Source organism: Pungitius pungitius, chromosome 18 (assembly GCF_949316345.1).
Source record: "Pungitius pungitius chromosome 18, fPunPun2.1, whole genome shotgun sequence".
Lineage (NCBI taxonomy): Eukaryota > Metazoa > Chordata > Actinopteri > Perciformes > Gasterosteidae > Pungitius > Pungitius pungitius.
The window spans coordinates 8,106,737-8,127,664 of NC_084917.1; the positions used below are offsets into that span (position 1 = coordinate 8,106,737).

At 42.9% G+C, this 20,928-nt stretch overlaps 1 protein-coding gene across 1 annotated transcript; it reads right to left on the reverse strand.

The window, feature by feature from the left end:
- Window positions 1–510: 510 nt before the first annotated feature.
- si:ch211-243g18.2 (uncharacterized protein LOC559906 homolog) lies at window positions 511–7,692 on the reverse strand. The gene is made up of 10 exons (XM_037484614.2): window positions 7,600–7,692; window positions 6,089–6,366; window positions 5,839–5,964; window positions 5,314–5,396; window positions 4,948–5,104; window positions 3,698–3,862; window positions 3,469–3,594; window positions 2,570–2,787; window positions 2,109–2,137; window positions 511–1,049 (listed from the first exon to the last, which is right to left on the reverse strand). Exons 2-10 carry the CDS (start codon window positions 6,350–6,352, stop codon window positions 934–936), a joined length of 1,284 nt encoding a protein of 427 aa, XP_037340511.1. The 5' UTR covers window positions 6,353–6,366; window positions 7,600–7,692; the 3' UTR covers window positions 511–933.
- Window positions 7,693–20,928: the final 13,236 nt, after the last annotated feature.

Below are 20,928 nucleotides of genomic sequence, written 5' to 3' on the forward strand. Positions count from 1 at the left end.
TATTCATTGGTAATCACAGAAGTGGCCACTAGAGGATCGTCAAGCCACATTGCACACAAAGAAATGAGCTTGAATTCCCATCATAACTACTTATAGTAATCATAACATTATTCATGTTCTTGCTCGCATGGATTTTAATGGAACACCAGAAAGCAGGAATATAAATGGTGCCTGAATGCAGCATCTGAACCTCAGGAGGTGAGCTTGTTATTGAAACATCACCAGACTGCTTAATCCAATGATCTGTGTGTCTCCTACGCAGCATGCCGTCATTATCTCCCCGTGGAGACAACAGGGGAGAGACGGGAGGCGACTTGTGTCCTCTACTTGCCTCCATAAGATGCAAGAAAAGTGAAGCTTTGCCTTGTGGATCGAGCTCCATGAGTCTTCATTCATGCAGCCAAAAAAACAGAAGCCACTGAAGACAATGCATATTATTATTGGTTAATTAAATAATTAAAGCTGTGTTTATTCTAGTATGAATAAAAGTGTACAAATGTGGATTAAAGAGTTTATTTAGTCAGAGTACAAACAAAAAAAAGAAAATTGAATATTATTCTTGAGTAAAGGTATGCATTACATTAAAATAAGTAGACTTTTCCATTCTAAGTAATAAATATATTGTTTAAGTACACAACATTTTGTTAGTAAGACAGTATGAAGATTAGTTAGTTTTTCTCACTCAAAAACACATCTTTATTTTTAAATTCATATAAGCATGCATAGCTACATCAGTGCTAAACATAAACTGTATGTTAACTCCAGAACAAAACAATTGCTCAAAGCATCACTCATAAGTCAACTGTGGGAAAGCACTACTTTAAAAACACAAAACATTCATGGTCATGATATTTCCCCTAGAAATCCTCAAATAGAAACTACCATCCCTCACGCTGCTCACAAGCTGTGTCGCTTTCTGTCTGTTTCCTCTTTCTATTTCTTTGTCTCCTCGATCTGCTCCACCTCGCTGGATTCGTCCACCACTTTGCCGTTGATCATCGTCTGGGTAACCACCTTCACAATCTTCCTGGTGCGAACGTCAGGCTCTTCTGCACAGACACGGACGACATGACATGGGATGAGATGAGATGAGATGAAATGAGACAGAAGATGATAAAAAAGAGCAAAGAGGATGATTTGGGAGAATGAGATTTGATCAAATGAATTGAAAGGGCTATAGTTTCAATGGGACTGAGAGACTTACACTGGTGAGAAAGTAAACTGCGATGAAAAGAAATGATAAAATCACGAGAGCAGACAAAGGTTTGATGACATGAGAATAAATTGGAATAAAATAAAATTGGAAAATATGATGTAATTTGCAGGAATGAGATGCAATGAGGAGGTATGAGGGGAGAGGAGATAAGACAAAACATTAGAGGCAGTGAAATGAGAGGAGCATTTAAACGTGGTAAAGCATTTTAATGTCACATTTCCTCTGTCATTTGTGTTTAACCATGTGCCCGATTATCGCCTCCTCAGTCACTGCTGTTTCAGTTCACCTGATGTAGTTCGATCTGTTGCTCAGTGAACTTCTTCTTGTCTGAACTGTACTACATACAGACATAAGGGCTCCAACCATCAACCCCCCCCCCCCCCACCCACCTTGACGTAAGCTGTTTTTAGTCATAGTCTCTGCCGTTTGTTCATCCAGCAGCATGAGTCAGTCCTTTCTGTGTCTCAATCCGCGGTGGGTGTGAGAGCGTCTCCGCCGATGTCGTGTGTGCAGCGTCGGGATAAACGCTTTCACACCCACTTTGGTTGCTATAGGAGCTGGACTGTTGTGTTCGCATTGTTCTGATGCAATTGGGTGTGTGGATTTATATGTGTCTGTCAGCCTCACTTCAACACTTTCAAATTACAAAATAAACACATGTGAACAGTTTGCTGTCCTTATCTACTTCATCGTTAAAGCTTTAGTCACTCCAGGCTTTCTTTGTTTTGCTTCATGTCGTGATAAGAATACGTGAATGAGCAGCGCTTCACTCTTTGTACTCTATGTGCTAATATGCTGTACCATGTTGTGTTTGAATGCCATTCTGTTGCTGTGAGATACCAGCAAGTACATTGCTTTTTATACAGTTAAAAATTAAAAGCCATGTGCTCACTTTTTGGTGGAGGAGGAGCTTCCTTGACTCTGTGGGGCAGAAAGGAAACACATTAGAAAGTATATCTTTAAATTGACCTGGAAACAACTTAAACAAGTTTAAATCAAGAATGTTTTTTTTAGCTTTCAAGCTGAGGGTTTGAGATGATCAACCCCACACATTGTATTAGACTGGTACCATCAGCCAGTTAACTTAGCATGAAGAATTGTGAAAAAGAGGGGAAATCACCAGCCCTGCTGAAAGTAAAATATAACAAAACCCCTCAACAAGGATCTCTGAACTGATTTCCATGGTGCAGACAGAGGACGACCTGTGGTTTCACAGCGGTTGCCCTTTGCATTGAGCCTAGCTATGCTAAGCTAACAGGTTTCTGCCTCTCGCGGCCTGAGGCGAGAGTGGTATCGATTCGTCCATCCGTCGGTGTTCAGCTCTCATCCGGTCCCGATGGCGGTGGAACTCACGTCTCCTCTCCCTCCAGCAGGCGCCTGTAGGTGGCGATCTCCATCTCCAGGTTCTGCTTGATGCGGAGGAGCTGCTCGTAGTCGGTCTTGGTGCGCTGCATGTCCACCCGGAGCTGCGAGAGGTCGTCCTCCAGCTGACTCAGGGTGACCTGCAGCCTCTCCATCTCGGAGGAGTATTTGTCGCCCGTCTCGCCCAAGTTGCCTTCCAGCGCCGCTACCTGAGGACAGAAAAGGGGGAACCGTGAAAAAGCTGACCTGCCCTTCTCCTGCCTGGCTCCATAGTGCGGGGTCTTCACGGCTATATTGCCCCCCTGAATGTGTTTGACAGTAGAAATGAAGCTTCTGTGTCTCCTGATTCTAAAATGACTTCCCAGACCATTATCCACAAATACCTGTGGCAAGGCCTTGGCATCCAGAACAAAATCGCTCAGGCGTGATCACCCATCTCACCACCGAAACTCACCCCTAGACCACTTAGCAACTCAATCCACCATGTCTCGCAAGACTTGTCAGCGTGGGAGAGCATGTTTACTGTCAGCGCGGATTAGATCAGCCTAAAACAAAGTGTTTTCTTCTCAGAAGATGCTGTCATGTTAGTTAGTGGAGACTAACTGGGAGTCCTCTGTGTTCATTAAGCCATCTAAATCCACAGTTGTGGTGTTTTCACTGCTTTTTGTTTGCACAGCTAAAAGTGTAGAAACATCCCTTGCACAATTCTTTTTTAAACCAAAGAACAACTTATGTCAAGCACCTGCTTTTTGGAAAGGGGAGCAGGCCCGTTGTTGTGTTTCATTGTGCATATTGTTCTGTTAAATTGTAAATATCGATCTTCGCTTCATCCGTTCGTTCGTTCTCATGAGCCCTGTGCGATCATTTGCCTCTCAGTCGTAGCAGCTCACCTGTTTGTGCAGACTCTCCAGCTCCACCTCCAGGTTCTGCAGGAAGCGCTGCCTCTCGACCAGCTCGCTCTGAGCTCCTCTCAGAGCCTCGTTGCTCTCCTTCACGTTGTTCTGCACCGTCTCCAGCTGGATAAGAACGTCACAAGAAGGCGCACGTGGGGCAGTGTAAGAAGTGCGTTTCCCTTCATCTCGGCCCGCCATTTATTCTCCGCACAATTGTTCCGCTCACCTTCTTGCGGTACCACTGCTCCGTTTGGTCCTTGTTCTTCTTGACAATCCCCTCATACTGGGAGCGCAGGTCGAACAGAACGGTGCCCAGCTCCGGCCCAGTGGCCGAGTCCACCTCAACGTTCACCTCATCTCTGGCAATACGAGACTTCATCTGCTCCAGTTCCTGCGGGGCGGAAACGTAGTGACTTCTTCATCATATCTTGTGTCAATGTGTTTATTTTCTAACATTAAAGAACCTAATAGTTGTCTTGTCTAAATGAGCTTAAAGTTTAAAAACGTGTGAATATAGAGACAACTGGAACCAGGAGCAGTGAACCCTTTCACAGCGGGGGGTGGCCGGAGAGAACGGGAGGACTTCTTCATAATTTAGATGTTCTCCATCAATAGTTGATGGCGCCGAGCTCACCTTACTCCTGGCTCTTCCGCTCACACACACTGACCTCTAGTCACGATTACCCACTGGATCTCTGTCACTCTCGTTTGTTTGCGACACACACAAACGCATACAGCCGGCCTACAAACCGGCCTCTGCTGGAGAATTAAGTTGAAATGTGTATTTCATTTTATTCACAGAGGTTGTATCCTCGCTTGGGACAACACTCCACTTTCTTCACACAAGGTGAAAAAAGATGTGTGTGGTCAAATAAAACCAACAGACAATTGTTAAATTGAGTTAAAATAATGTATGCGCATGCCTGACACATGTGCACGATGTGTTAAAGGATTAAAAAAAGCCTTAATAATGCCGTCTCAGTTAGTGAAGTGTATTGGATTGATGCAGTTTTGTCACATTGAGTTTCACTGAGAGGAATCGTTCTCTTGGTGACACCAGGTAAATTAATCTTAGTTTATCATTCATCCCTAGAGGACAGGAGTCCTGTTGCCTCGGATCAGCTGATTGGTCATAAAGAGCAGGTGGAAACCGGATCTGCCTGCTTCTTTTGTCTATAGTAACCAGAGCATCACCTCACTCTTTCTTACACCCCACCCCCCCCCCCCCCCCCCCCCCCACCCTCCTATGCTTTTTCCCCCTGTCCTCTTAGGCATTAAATAAGTTCTCATTAGTCCATCTGACTGGGTCAGACAGATAAACAACTTGTTGTTAGTGAGGGCAAGTGGCAGAATAAGAGAGGGGCCCCAATTGAAAATGAGATGAGGCCAATAAAAAGTAATGGAGAAGTAAATGTGTGTGAAGGTGATAAGAGATTAGGTAAGAAACAAGTACAGACACAGTTGGATCGGACTCACTTCCTCGTGGTTTTTCTTGAGGAAGTAAAGTTCTTCTTTAAGGCTGTCAAGATCCCCTCTCAGGGAGGCAATAATCTGCTCGTGGTCGGCCTTGGCCTTTTTCAGAGCAACACAGTCTCGCTCCACGGACTGACACATGACCAGCTCCGTCTCCCACCTAGCACCATCCAGATAAATAGAGAGTGAGGTCGAAAACGTTGTACTTTATTCACATTGCTTGAACGCCTCATGAAGTTACATCAATAACTTTCATGAAACAAAATACTCTTTAATAGCGAAATGCTGCAGTGAAGAAGAGGAAGTGGATGATTAAAGCGTCGTAAAGTGATCCTTTCAGTTTTCCACCTTTGTACTTTGTACACTCACTTGATTCTGAAGTCATCAGCAGCCAGTTTAGCGTTGTCAATCTCCAACATGAGACGTGCATTCTCCAAGTTCCTCTTCCTCACCTGCCAAATATCAAGGTGAAAAAAACAATAGACATCATTCATTAAAGTCACACATGTGCTTTTAAAGCTTCATTTGTTACACTGATGTGTTTTAAAAAGGATGCTGGCAGTAAAAGGGGGGGGGGACCAGTGTTTCAGACGACAAATCATTCGGGTAAATCATTACCCAAAGGAACTACATCACATTTTCGTTTTACCTTACCTTCCAAATTGGCAAAAATAATAATTAACTCTGTTCAGGCTTGGTTTGCTACATTCCTAACACATATAGAAAGGGTTGGGGCGAATTCTCCCTGTGATGGATTAAGTGATGGCAACTACTGCACATGTACACATTTGCATTGATGTTTTGCCTATGTAAAAAAACAAATGTCCTCATTGTGAACTTGTTCAGGCCGGCCCTCTGAATTGCATTGCTGGTTGCATGTCCCTTAATGCCCACCTCTTGCTCAACAGCGTGAGCTTGAGCCATCATAGAATCAAGGTCGTGACCTTTGGGAATGCGGTCCAGCATCAGCTGCTTGATCTTCATCTCCAGGTCTGCGTTGGAGCGCTCCAGTGAACGCACCTGGAGGAAGACAAGGAAAGAGACACCTCGATGATCATAGTGTTTGGTGACAAATGGAGACACGTCACATGGCCCATCCGCCTGCAGACCAACCGCTTAACAGCGCCGGCTCAGTGTGTCGCACCTTGTCCAGGTAGCTGGCCAGACGGCTGTTCAGGCTCTGCATGGCCTCCTTGTCGTTGATGCTGTTGCCGTGAAGGCCGTTGAGCTGCAGGCCCGCTGGCCCGTTGAGATCCTGGCCGATGGAGGCCGATCGGCTCAGGGGGCTCGTTGCAGTGAAGGACACGGAGGCGCGGGAGCGGGCGCGGCCGGTGTCCATCAGAGAGCGACTGGAAAAGGCGGGCTGGCGGTTCATGGAGAAGCTCCTCACTGACATGCTGGAGGTCATGATGGAAGGTGGGGCTGTGAGGCGAGAGGATGCAACAATGACTCTCTGCATGGACACTGAATGGATGTTCCAATTACACGTGTCATAAGGAAAATACTTAAAATACCAGATGTATTGCAGTCATTTAAACTACACAAAATCTCGCTGTGGAAAAGCTCTTTTGTGGCCCTTAAATAAATGAGTTTTATTCCAGCATTCGGGAGCTCAATGCAAGTAGGGCCTCATATTCGAGACCACTAAAAATGATGAAAGGAGTCTTTTTTCACAAGTGTACATTTGGCCGGCTAGTGGCTTTTGAATTGAACCATCTGCATGGAAGACATTGACTCATTATTGTCACAGCCTCTTCAGTCTGTCCATCTCGGCTCCATTCAAATACGGATGCAACTCAAGTCATTGTAAAATCTAAATGGAAATGAGCGCTGCTCAACCCTGGGTCGAAGAAGAGCCTCTCAACCGCTACTAAAAACGCTCTTATATTGTCTATTACTATGATAATAAGGTGCATTTTAAATTCAAGACACTAATGGATTCACTCAGCAGAAAAAAAACTGAGGAGATAAAAAGTGGCTCCAAAAACTACTGGTGACGTGCTTAAATGTATAAAAGATTATGACAGTGACGTCTCTGTTTGACTCCAGCTCACAAACACATTCTGAGCGTTACTGAATGGAATGTACTTTGTCTTACTCATTAACCTAATTCGATGGGAGCAGGTGTCGACATTACTCCCCAGACCTTCAAGTGTGACTAGTTACTGTACGGAAGTCAAACATGAACAGTGTGTCTTTGTTTGAGTGTGTGTTTCTGGGGATTAGCGGTCAAGGGAACCTTTCTGTCCCGGTCACTTGATCCCCGCAGCACCGTTCCCACAAAAGTACAAAGGACCAAGCAGGAGACAGACAGCCCTTGTTCAGGTGAAATATAGATCTTGGGAAAGTGATTGGGAAAATATTCAGAGGGAATTCCAGTGACACAAAGAAACACTTTGTTTGGCAGTAATGAGACTTTCATTTTTGGAAAATCATCTCTTGATTAGCTAACAAATAGTTTTGTCGACAACTGTTGAATGAAAGATAGCAAGAAAATAAGATTCACTTCTTTAAAAGTGTTTAAAGCTTTAACATCATTTTAAGTCATATTAACGCATTGTTGCATAAAAGTGGGTTTGCTGAAAACTATTTAAATCTTTCATTCTATTAAATTGCCAAGAAATACTTTATTCAGCAAAAGAACATCCTACTCACCCGGGTTTTCTTCAGATGGAGGAAAAGTTTGGTCCAGAGGAATACCAGAGGATCTGTGCTGCAGATGCTACAGGTGAGCTTATATGCAGGTGTCCAGGATGTGGGAGGGGCTAGATCTGATCAGGAGGTGCATGTGTTTACAGCACCTGAAGGTGTTCACATGTGTCGTTTGAGGTCCAACCCTCTTCCCCTTTGTCACGATGTCAACTTAAAGATCCCCATCAGACAAAACTATATTTGGAATAATAATGGAATGTACCGTGGAAATGTTCACTTTCTTCATTTCCCTTGAGTAAGTTGCTCATTTGGACAACAACTTACTTTGAAAACCAGTTGCGATGTCACAAAATCCTTCTTCTAAGCAAATGTGTGAAACTCATGATTAAGGTCTTCATGTGGAAACTTTCCTCCTCCAACAGATGAATCTACAGCCTTCATACGAAACCACATGCACACCGAGTATAATATATATAAATAAGTAAAATATATTGTCAATCGAATTCCATTTTACACACCCGGCGGAGACAGAGCAACATCATTTGAAGCAGTGTTTCTGGCCGCCTTGTGAGTATAAATTCATTACTCACTTTGAAAGGAAAGAAATGGCTTCTCTGTGTCATTAGCAAGCTGGTTGCTGCCTAAATGCTGATCACAATAAAGTACGTTCTATCTCTCTGTGCTGTTACGTATCTCATTATCATCACCAGCCCTTTGGTGTTTGCACACTCTCCTCCTGTCTTACAGTCAGTCAGCTCGCTGTAACCCAATGCTCGTACCTGTCTTACCTGAGATAAAATATTCAACAAGTTGCTCACAAGGAACATGCATGCTTGACAAAGGAACAAACATGATATGGAATCATTGTAGTTGCAAACACAGGAACAAAAGCTTTTGTACGAATAAATGTGCGTTGGTTAATAACGTTTTTTACAAATGTAGTTGTATTTGAGCTGGAGGAAGTGCTCAAGTTGGAAGTAGCTTTCGGTTTATTTATTCTACGTGCACAAAAACACACCTAAATCTACATGTGGCCCCACGTGCACACGTGCACACAAAACACACACACACACAGTTATTGTTCAAACATTGCTGTTACTATAGCTCTTAATTTATGAACAGAGCTGCAGGTGTGATAATATGATAATAAGACTCCTTTCTTCAAATTCAAACACAAGAGGAGGAAATGTTCCTTTTTTCCAGCATGGTGTTGTCATTCTGCAAAGGACATAACTATATTATCATGTATTTGTCCATGACTTGTCTGTCTGGTGTACTCTGGTCTCTAAGCATTTTGTATTTCCCAGAAGCATAGTTTGATCATATGTCATCGCTGTTGTGGTACTGATAAACAACGCGGAGCGTAAATTGATTATTATATTAATACTCCATAGTGTTTTAACTTGTCGTCTTAGGATCACTCTTAGGAAATATTTTATAGAGTGTAAGATATCAAGCACAAAAGGTGGAAATATGAGGAAAATTGGGGGCTAATTAATAGAAGCGATTTATTTACATTTCTAAGCGGATAACAAAATGCATTACATTATTGCTCATTATTGGTTCAAAATATGTCCTTAGTAAATATATCCTGTTAGACCACACATTGATTAGTCAGTACTCCAGAGTTACAGCTGTCATATATCTCCTCTCTGTGGTGAAGAGTGGTCGATACGAGTCAAATTCACAACCAAGCAGGAGGCAGATCTTCCCAGAAGAGGGCAGTAACAAGCTGTGCTAACTCGAGTCTTCTCATACCGACATACTAACTGGATGGATTTGTCTTCTTTAGAAATGATTGGTAGATAAAATTCATATTTAAATGAAAAATATGTGTTTTGTGCTACCACCATAGGTATATGACACCCGGCTTGTGTCAAAGCGTCAAAAAATGAACATTGGAAAGGGTCAACATTGATGTATCTTTCCAGGAAATTATAACCCCAGACGTTGTTTAAAAAGATTTTAAGGCGGAGCTATTATTGATACATCCCTACATGTGAAATTAATCAATAATCAATCAATACAAAATAATCAATAACCTGTCAATCAAATTTAGAGGTGTTGCTTCTAGAACTTTCAAGATCATATTGTTGCTGTTGTTTTGAGCTCCACACACACCATATAGTCCCATTTTATTGTAGAGAATGCAGACATGATAATGCATGTTCACAGAATATTCATCATTCGGACTGCATGAGGAGAAACGCATGGATGCAACACATGGACGTGGGCACAATCAATGCTGCTGTTATCTCTACGGAGAATACACTCTGATGCATAGGCTGCACATTTTTCCGGCAAGGATTAACTTATTGTTCCTCATTTCGTGTACTAAGAGCGAGGGCGATCCCAGTTTCACTGTTCAACTGTTGCCAGAAGACACCCAGAGTTCTGCTGCAGGTTGGAAGGCTCAAACCTGAGCTCACATGGAGGCTCTGAACGAGCCGTGCTCCTCCCACTTCTTGCTCCTCTTTGGACTGATCTGTCTCCAGAGTTGTTTCTTTGTGGTGCACAATTTAACGAGGATTACATATGACAATTTTTTACACATTTTTCCCAAATCAATGTTTATTGGGGGAGCTCAGTTTAAATCAACAACAACAAAAAGCTACTTTGTACCTAAACTGGACTAAATGTAAGATGCACATCCTTAAATGAGATCCACTATGATCAACCTTTCCTCTCACTGTCACTTTCTCACTCTCTCCTTGGTCCCTCTCGTTCTCCCTCCTTCAGCCAGGGCTGGATCAGAGTTTGGTTGTTAAAAAAATAAACAGGTGATTAGACTGGCAGGATGTCAGGATACTACTCATGACCCCACTTGACCCCTCAGAACCCCTGTCACAAGCGATCATGTGACCGCAGCAGTAAAAACGCAAGCCCCAGCAGGGTGGACAGAGACAACACTGTGGTACCAAAGACAGGTCACTACTTCCATAGTGACACAATCATGTGGTTTATTTTGGATGATGAAAATTCCCTTTAACATCGGCACGACCGTTTTGGACAAAGAAAAAAAATTCACTTGTGATTTAATTTGAGCGGAAATTGAACTGAAAGTTGCTGAGACCACATGACGCAGAGAGTCGCTGCCACAGAATCATAACAAAGCACAAACGTGAGAGCCAGCCTCGAACATGAAAGCTGTCGCTTTTTTTAACGCAGACCTCCTGTCAAGTAAAGTCCGGAAAAAAGAACTTCGAGAAAAACAAACAGGCAGGCGGAGCAAGCAGCTAAGAGAGAATCAGTCCACTACACAACACTTCATTGCGCATTGCACTGTCCTCATCAGAGGTTCTGCAGTCCAGAAAATGTGGTTGATAAACAGGTGAAAGGAGCCTGCAGCTCCAGATTTCCCCAGGAAATAATAAATCAGCTTTGTGTGCTAGGAAACAATCATTCATACTAAATGAATGACGTAACTCTAAAATGTCATTGATATTTTTATCAATTGAGTGCTGTCGGCCAATAAACCCTTTTTGGATATCAAAGCTTTGATCTACAGATGTAGGGCTATGCTTGCAATGATTCATATTTTATTAAGTAGTTTACTAAGATCACAGCAGACCATAAAGAATGATTTCATATCATGAAGATTAACCTTTGGCTGACCTACTCGACTTCAGACTGGCTTGAGGCCTTCAATGAGGCGTGTTGGACAAGACAGATTTTGTACATTTCTTCCAGTCAACCTTTCCATGCAGAATGAGTTTTGCATAAAGTAAGTATATTATAGAGAAATTCTGGCTGGATTATTTGAGGCAGTACAGCCCCCCCCCCCCCCCTCCCTGATATTTCTGCAGTTTGTTTCTCACAGTTTCCATCACAAGTTTAAATAGAGGGTAATAATTGGAAGTAGATTCAGCATTACAGCAATTTTAGGAACTTAAAGCAGACCATGATTGATGCCATTTTGGCCCCGAGTCACCGTTTGATGGGCGGACGTCAGCACACCAGCCATCTCTGATCAGGAGATAAGAACCTGCAGCGGAGAAATTACACACCGATAACAACATATGTGAGCAGCTCAGCAGGTCAACACCTGCACTCGCTATTATTTTTTTTCTCCTTTGCTTGAACTATATTCCCCCCCCCCCCCCCCTCCCTCCTCTTCCCACGTTAGAGTCCCCCCCCCTTCCCCCTCCCCTGCCGCCTGACTGCAGGTTGCTATTGTGTGACTGCTCAGTAAGTGTGTGGTGATTGTTATCACAGGGGTTGGTCATATTTTATGATATGGATCTATATGCTTAGCTGATGACTGTGTGAAACGTTGAAAGGGAAAGACGTTTGTGTGTGTGTGTGTGTTTACCTTTATATGAGAGGAAAACTTCCCTAACAGCACGCTCTGATCCGGCACACGGCCCGGGGGAAGTAGCAGCAGAGAAGTGTGGGGGGGGGGTCAGCGCCATTGGGAGCTGTTTTGTGGTGAAACTCTAGTCCTGTTGACAGCTGGGCTGCTGTAACAGTTTGGAGTCGGGCCCGGTTGCGCCCCGGAGCAAAAAAAACTCTGTGAGGCTCCAGTTTCAAGCTGACCGTAGTATACAGCCGGATTACCGAGTGAAAGCGACCGCCCCGAAAGCACCTATTTTACCTGCTTTTAGGGATTGGGTTCATTTGAACTTTATCTGTAATTCTCATCCACTGAAACAGATTGTTCATTGTTTCTCAAACTCTGGCAGTGACTCTACCGGGGGCCACGCTGCAAAGTCTCAATTGAAAGCCCTTTCCCCTCGTGATGATGGGGTCCTTTGGACATGAAGCCTTTAAGTAGAAACAATATTGTCTGTTTTTCTCAATGCTTTGATCTTCAGTTGAAAAAGGTCGCCAATCAGGATAACGCAATATTTGTATCTGATAATTTTTTAGGCTTAGACTCTGAGCATTAATCATTTATTCATAAATATGTTGAATTAATATAGGATTCACACCAAATTTTCAGGGGATTTAAGACACACATTGTTGTTAAAAAATAACTCATTCAATCTCACTGCAGGATGTAAATACATTAAATTACAAAATTCCTTTAATGAACGTTGACTACTTTCCTATATTTCTTTTTTTAACTGACAGAGGCTGTAAACAAAACAGAAAGGGGAAATGACACAGCTCTGTGATCCATCTCTAATGTGATCATTGGATGTTTGTTTTGAGGGAGAGAGCTCGAAATCTGATGTTGCTCATCTTTCCTTCATTTGGTCCCATTAACCGCTGGCAGCACTCTTGTTTTTCCGTTGTTGTTGAAAGAAACCCTTTCATATTCATATTCCATGTTCTGAAGCATGTGCTGCAGTGTGTGTGTGTGTATGTGTGTGTGTGTGAATTTAATTCTTGTGTTTTCAGGAATGACTCCATAAGAAGTATGGTCCTCAAAATATGAGTCCAACGGACACAAGTGTAACTAAAACCGGCAGTGCTGAGGGTTACAAAGCTTGTTAATAGCATGAACACATGAAAAAAACCTGTAATTGTTACATCAGAGTAATGAACTGCTATTAGTTTAATGACATAATTCTAATTTACAAAGACCGTGAGATCGTGTTAGAACTAAATTAAACTGAATTATAATCTTTAATAGTCATGTGCGAGGGGAATTTCAAAAACTGACCGCTGTGAATGATATAAAGAAAGTCTGTCACAATTCAAGACAAAACTCAAGGCCGAGAGCCAATGTTCATGGCAGTGAACTTTGCGTGCAGTTAATTAAGGAAAGTAAAAGGCAGAATTATCATCTGAATTAGGAATATTTTCAATGCCAATCAATCAATGACATGTTTTGTCACATCTTAAATGGGACATGTTAGCAATTAGCCTAAACCTGGGCCTGATTAAAATAAACAGTCAAAGGGCTTTTCCTGCTGGATGCTACTGAGTCACATTTGACAACAGTAAAATGAAACATATCTATATATATATATTTTATCACTGACTGACATGATATATCTCAGGGCTTCTTGCTCAAAGTAAGTTGTTGATCAATATGCCCAGCGGGTACGATGAATATGCACGAGGCGTCCGCCGCGGCGGCCCGGTAATTGCCGGTCGTCAGGGGTGGCAGCCACGGTAATTTGCATCTTGGGGATCCTGCAATCAGCGTTCTATTCATTAGCGCGCCAGCCGCTTCATCTGCTGGGCCCTCAGAGCTGCCAATCTCTCCTCAGCAGCCAAAGCATTTGAAAAAAAAAAAAGAAACGGAATTGAAAAGTTTCAATTACAAGCCTGCGGGTAGTGGTGTAACAAGTCTTAAACCCTATATTTAGGCCGTGTTATGCAGGTGATTGACTGTTACTGCATTGTGAGAGAGAATAGGGGGAAAGGCTCAATGAAACAACCATCATCTCGTGGATTTTATATCACCTTTATCTCAGGGTCCGCTTTTCACAGGGGGGGAGAGGACGGGGCGTCTTTGGCCGTCTCAAGAGGGCCGGCGGCGAAACAAAGGAGGGGGGGAGGGGAGAAAGAAGGAAAGCTCATTATTCCACCATGAGTGAACACTGACACTCAAGGCTATTGTCTCATGAAGAACCGGCCATAGTCTGGAAATTTGTTGTTTCTTTTGCAACAATAACCTTTTCCAGTCGGATCTCGACACATGACGTTGTCTATCAGGGAAAGGAAAGGACACGTCACGGCTGTATGAGCAGCCATAATGTTACAAATTGATTTGAGAGCTCAAATATGGACGTACAGGAATTCTCACTCCAGTCTGTGCGGTTTCCCACGTGCTTTATTTCTTATTACTTCACTTACTTTTTAAAAAGAGAATGCCCAACTGTTAAAGCTTCATCTTGATAACATGTGAGCCCAGGGGATGTATCACTCAGAGTGTGTGTGTGTGTGTGTGTGTGTGTGAGCCGGCATTGAGGCAGGAAGGGAGTTCCTCGTGGCAGAAGCGGAGGGGTTTCAGGAGAACTGAGTGCCAAAAGCGTGTGCTGTGAATCTTCTATTGTTTTACAGTGACATAGTCGCTGTTTCCTGCACCATAAATCTACACGAACAGAAAATAATATACATCATATGAAACACTGCACGCACAATTACTGAATGCACAAAACCTATAAACATGTGCAGAAACCAAAAGGAAATAATACGCATTCAGATGCTGCTAATGACTAATATTACTCCCACACACATTTGTCCATTCGCAAATAAACAGTCACACACACACACACACACACTTGTCTGCACACACAGCTCCTTTGCTCTGCCATTGTGTTGCAGAGGAAGCCTGCGAGTGGAGAAGGAGGTGGGATCTTGTCCTGAGCCGAAGGAGTACGCAGGGCAAGAGGGGCAGATGGAGAGAAAACACCAGGATGGAGAGACAAGGCCGAGAGGACGCAGAGAGGAAGAGGAAGAGGAAAAAGAGGAGGAGGAGGCAAGATGTTGTTTCCCAAAAACTGATCTTTACTGACACAGAGTTTCAGTTTGAATCTGAGGTGAGGCTATGCTTGCACATGCATTTAAATACTCATTTTCTGTTAAAAACCTGGATAACCACTTCTTGTGGTTGAGTATTTATTTATTTGAAGATGATTGAAAAGGAAATTTTGAATGTCAATTGATATCCTACATAGCTCATTAATGTCTTTCTCTCTGTCCCTCTCTCTCTCTCACACACACACACACACACACACACACACACACACACACACACACACACAGCACCAGCCCTGATGGCTTCATAATGACGTCCGCTAACTGTATAAAAATACTTTTAATTGGCTAGGAGCTATTTAACTGATTAAAGCCACCACATCAATCTCTGTGTGTAGAGTTGTTTGTGTGTGATTGATACATTATTTATATGGTCATAAAGAGCCGACTGTCACAGGGATTTATATGTGAAGGCTGAAACAAAGCAAACAGTAGTCTAATTAAAACAATATTATTGACGTTTTATGTATTTGAGCCTAGCTAGCTTTTATTTTTGTGAATTCAGCATAAGCAAATATTGTGCCCCTCCCGATCATACAGTCTTTCCTTTAGCGCCACCTGAAAGTAATACTTGTTTAACAAACAGAATTATGATCCTATTTATGATCACTTTAAGTAGTCTTATAACCTTTCATCCATTGTTGAGATATCTATCCAATGTTTTTGTTTATTAATATTCCTTCACCCCCAGCCTCTGTTTTTCCTAACATGTTTTTTTTACTTCTACTGCTTGGTTTCTTTTTAAACTAAAACATAATAAATCAATCAAAAAATTAACTGCTGAACATTTAGATCTTATATGGCCATCAGGAGGCACATTTCTTTATTTAACAGTAAGGGCCACTCCTTTGCTGTCTTTGCACCACACCCCTATACTGTATCATTGAAACTCTACACTAAATGCAACCTATTTCTGTAATCACTGCAAAAACACCATTGATTCGTTATATGTCTTATTGTTGTTATCATATGTAACACCTCTGCCAACTCTGCTTCGATGCATATCTTTCCTCTGCTACTGCAACTCTCTCTCTTCTGTCACTCACACACTTACACACACACACACACACACACACACACACAGGGAGGCAAAACACACAGAAACTCCCTTTCTCCAAATGACTGAAATAACACTATTACCTTTACCATCATCGTGTCAAAACCCTTTTCAATGTCAGTCTGTCTCGCCCAGCATGGATGACCGGACCTGCAGCTGTCAAAATTTACCAAAAATAATAAAGACTCCTTGAGACCCCAGAAGAAGAAGAAGAAGGAGAAGAAGGAGAAGAAGGAGCAGTTGAAAGGTACGGTGAATTCCAGGGTGCTGAAACTCCGGGAATTTATGGCCCTCCTTGTCTGATTTAGAACAACAACCTTTTTCTTTTTTCTCGCTGAGAGGTGTGAGCGGTTTGCCAGCACCGTCGCGCCATCTTGGGCCTGAAAAGAAATAAAACCTGTAGAGATCTCTGAAACCACGAGGAGGCTCACGGCCCTGCCCACAGGGACACCTTGACACGCACCTGTCAAAGACGTCAATGGGGTTTGTGTGCACGTGCACAGGAGAGACCCAGAGGTGGAGACAGCGAGTGTGAGTGAGCGGAGCGTGCAGTGCGGCTCTGTGGGTGGCAAAGGAGAGGGATCACTGGATCTGACAGGAGCTATTTGACTAATCCAAAACAACAGCTGTAAGGTAGGGATGAGGGGATGAAGGAGAGGGGAGAGGGGAGGGAGGGGGGGGGGGTGTACAGGAGGTGAAGCAGGGGTGGAGAGCTGTCAGTTAAGGAGGAGGATTTTGGGAGAAAGGGGAATTATGGAAAGGGAATATGAAAATGAATTCCGCATGTAAGCCCTGAGGGGGAAACGATCTCAAAACGCTGAAAATAAAAGAAAAAAAAAGACAAGAGATAGGTGGTTTGCGGGATTGTTACAGGGAGGCGGGGTGAGGTGGGGGTGGGGGGGGCACATGGAGACGGGCAGAAACTCGGTCAATCCTAACAGGGTATCGCAGGAGGTTGCGTCCATTAACCCCCACACAGGGGGGTATCAGCACGGGTCAGAATGGTTACACATACACACACCTTCCTCGCGCATGCACACGCTTCATTACACATCTGGTTGAGTTTTATTGAGGAAAGCGGCCTTTGGGGTGGTCCTGGCTCCTCTAACAGGTCCGCCCTGTTAACACGGCAGGCCGCGCACAGTCCATCACCCTGTGGGGCTGAATCTTAACATCTCAACATCTCAACCCCGCGCGGCTCAGCTCAGTGCAGCAAACGGCAGCAACAAGGCGGTCGGCATCGAACCCCTGGCAGCTGGTAGGAGAACGCAGCCGTTTGACCTTTAGGGACCTGTGACTAACACATAAGATTGTTTTTGTAAAATCCATTCAAATCCTGAAGTGTCAAAAAGGACAAAATAAGCCAGTTAAAGACAACGATCCGGCCAATAATTCCCACAGCGTTGGCTCCATTTCATTTGTTTTTGCCTCCGTTGGATAGTTAGCTGTAGGTCAGTGACTCGCTGCGGGTGTCCCTCATCTTAAACCTCTGGCCCGTTGGTCCCCCTTCCACCAATCTGCCAGAACCACAACGGCAACCGGCACGGATCGATGTTGAAGCCCGTGTGAAAACTTTCTTTTGCTCCAGGTTTTTTATTAAGTGTGACAATGATCTGAGAGTGTTTCCAGATCACTATAATTATATCGGTTCCCCAAGCAGCAGGGAACAAGTCACTCACCATCACCACTAAAGGCAAAGAATAATGCCACGTTTAAAATTGTGCAGATATTTAAGTAATGCAACTGAGGATGAATATATTGACATTTGATGATGTTTAATATGTTTTCAAAATAAAAGTTGTAAGATAGAAAATAGGACAGTGAGGTCTTCACTAGGACACATTTCTCAATACTTAGGTCACTTTTTCAAAACTCTTCACACAGTTCTCCTAACCAAATTTCAGCTCGCCACAGCAGTTCATTTCACATTCAAAATGCACTAAAACTACCAAAACACTTCATTCATGTCTCAAATCAACTCATTCTTCCAGAACACTAGCAAAGGTTGACAGCCAACAAACACACTTTGTCACCCACAGAACAATGACCTAAAAAACACCAACAACATGTAGCATTATACAATGTTTTCTTGTGTAAAACAAGGACACATCTCTGATCAATCAGACATGATGCAGAATGATTCAATATATTTTATGTATTTCATTAATTTTTTAATAATTCCAAAATACTAGAATTACTAGAATTTGTATACACACCATCCACTGATACAGATACAATAGTAATGCTAATCTACTCAGTCTTCTCTATTTGGCCACAGGTTCTCATCCACATCACATCTTATGTCACCCAGGGCAATGCACCTGGGAAAGAACCTTCTGGTACGCCTGATCCATCCCTGGCAATCTGCTGCTGATATGTCCAGGCATCCAGCATTCATTGCGTCCAGAAGGGACATTTTATCATGTGGATGGTGGTCATGAACCTTCCACATCCATGAGGAAAAGAACTCCTCTATGGGGTTGAGGAATGGAGAGTCAGGTGGGAGGGAAAGTGACACCCTTCTGGGATGGGCTGCAAACCACTTTGTGGTGAAATGCCACATTGTCTCATACAATTATGAATGTTGGCTGATTTCTTCTCTCTGCATCCCTTTCCTCACCCAGCACAACCCTTCCATAGAGATCATGCAGGAACACAAGGAGATGTATGGCCCAATTAGTGGTTTGTGTAAAAGCAGTCCATCAGTGGCTATTGCTGCACACATTGTGATGTTGGCGCCCCTCCGGCCCGGGAGTAACACCTGTGTAGATGTTCATCTACAATGAGAATCAGCTGTGGTTGTTTTTAAAGCATTTCATTTTAAGATTTAAAATATGTTTCATTAAATATTACTGTTGAATTGTAGAAAATCGCTGTCTTATTCAGTTTTGTATTATGTTATTGTTTTGAACATAAGTTTAGCGGTTTTGTTGTGTCTGAGTGGGAAAAGAAATTATGTAATTTGAAAGATGTAGTCTTTTTTTCTAAATAAAAAAAAATCTGGGCAATGTAGTTTTCACTAAACTTTACACAAGCAGACTCCGGTGCCACTCCGGTGGCACATTGCATTTATGTGATAGAAATGTTCTGTGAGTCTGTGTCTGCAGGTGATAAACGGCACAATGTATTCTGTTTGTGTCGAATCATCGAGTAAAATGACTTAATCTCATCGTGTATGTTTTCATCTTTTTTCATTCATGGCCCGAATGTGAAAAAACAAACATGAGGTCAAACTGGAATCCAAAGCCCTGCGCATACCGAGACAGAGGTCTGCGATTCCGTGGCTCCGGGTTGTGCTCAGGGACTTGGCTGTGAACGCACAGTTCCTGCGGCTGTGCAACACACAGAAACTCCTTTTCCCCCCAGATCACCTCTCAATGTCTGGTTTCCCCTGGATCCCCTTTCCAGAAACTGGGAGAGCAAAATGTGCTTCTTCTTCCTCTCTTCCACTGAAGTATCAGAGGGGTTTTCACTATTCGGAAGCCTCCGTTTGATGGGATCAGGCCATGTTTGGTCATGAATGTGGTTTTGGGCGAAGAGACATAAATGAAAGAGATGAAAACTGACAGGGTGAAATATTTGAGGGTGAAGGGCTGATGCGGTGGAAGGCTTTGGCCAGACCGATGCAGCCGATGTAACTATAACTCCAGGTGTTCTGGTCATTACGGCTGTCTGCATGTCGCTAATCTCATTTAAAGGAAGCACACACGGTACACAAAGTGTGCATGCACATATACTTATGGAGAGAAACATTACAATGTAAAAAACACACCACAGCTTAAAGCAAACACCTGGAACATTCTGATTGTATCATTTAATTAGCCAGTTGTTTATAATACCAAAATTAGTGTTGACCCTTGAGGAGGATAATTCATTCCTTTACATCCACCCTCTTACTCTCCCTGTTAAATCTGAAGGTCTAGACCTGGACTTAAATCTGGAGGTCTAGACTTAGACTCTCTCTAAAGTCACTTTGGGAACTTTAAACACGCCTTCATGTCTGATTGGTCTCAGCTCCATAGCAACTTATACAAAGCAGCTCCTGCACTGTGCATGCATGCATGTGTGTGTGTGTGTGTGTGCATGTGTGTGTGTGTGTGTGTTTGGGTGTGTTTGGGTGCATGTGTTATCAAGTGTTCATGACTGCATCTTGGACCTAAGTATCAACAGATGTTGCGCTGACCTCAGAGGCTTCCTGGAAAGGCAAATTTGTCAAAATGAAGCAGGAAAAAGGCAGAGCAGCAGTTTAGGTAAATCTAACATATAGGACACACACACACACACACACAATTGCAGCATGGGCACACTTCATACGCCCCTTCACATAGTCACACAAACCAAGTTTGGATTAGTTTCCAGTTACATGGGATAAACACTGTGAATGATCACAAATAAGCACAGTTTCAAAAAGAGAAAAAGTATACCAAACACACACACACACACACACACACACACACACACACTTTCTGTTATCACTTAAAGAACAACAACATAGTTTTTAATTTAAAAAAGTGCCATTTCGATTTATTAATTTGCAATATTTAAGGTTTAAGACATTTTCGCTACAGGGGCTAATGCAAAAACACATGTTACAAGTCGGACCATATTTTAAACATATAGCAACTGCTCTAATGCTTTAATATAATCTAAAATACAGAAAATTGAGAAATTCATCTTACCTCGTCTTACCTACCTGTTTCATGAAAAGAAAACCACAAAATGCATCAATGCACCAGAAGATGTAAGCTGTAATTTTAGATGCTGATGTAACAAAAGAACGTTGAATCTTAGCACTCAAACTCGTCGCGCTCTTTCTCTGGCTTCGCTCCGGGTTGGAGGAA

Bases quoted from the DNA above. Each gene is read 5' to 3' on its own strand.
- si:ch211-243g18.2 (XM_037484614.2), bottom strand. From the start codon at position 6,352: ATGACCTCCAGCATGTCAGTGAGGAGCTTCTCCATGAACCGCCAGCCC. The intron at 5,397-5,838 runs GTGGGCATTAAG...GATATTTGGCAG, and splicing joins CTCACGCTGTTGAGCAAGAG to GTGAGGAAGAGGAACTTGGA. The intron at 3,863-4,947 runs GTGAGTCCGATC...TCCGCCCCGCAG, and splicing joins TCAAGAAAAACCACGAGGAA to GAACTGGAGCAGATGAAGTC.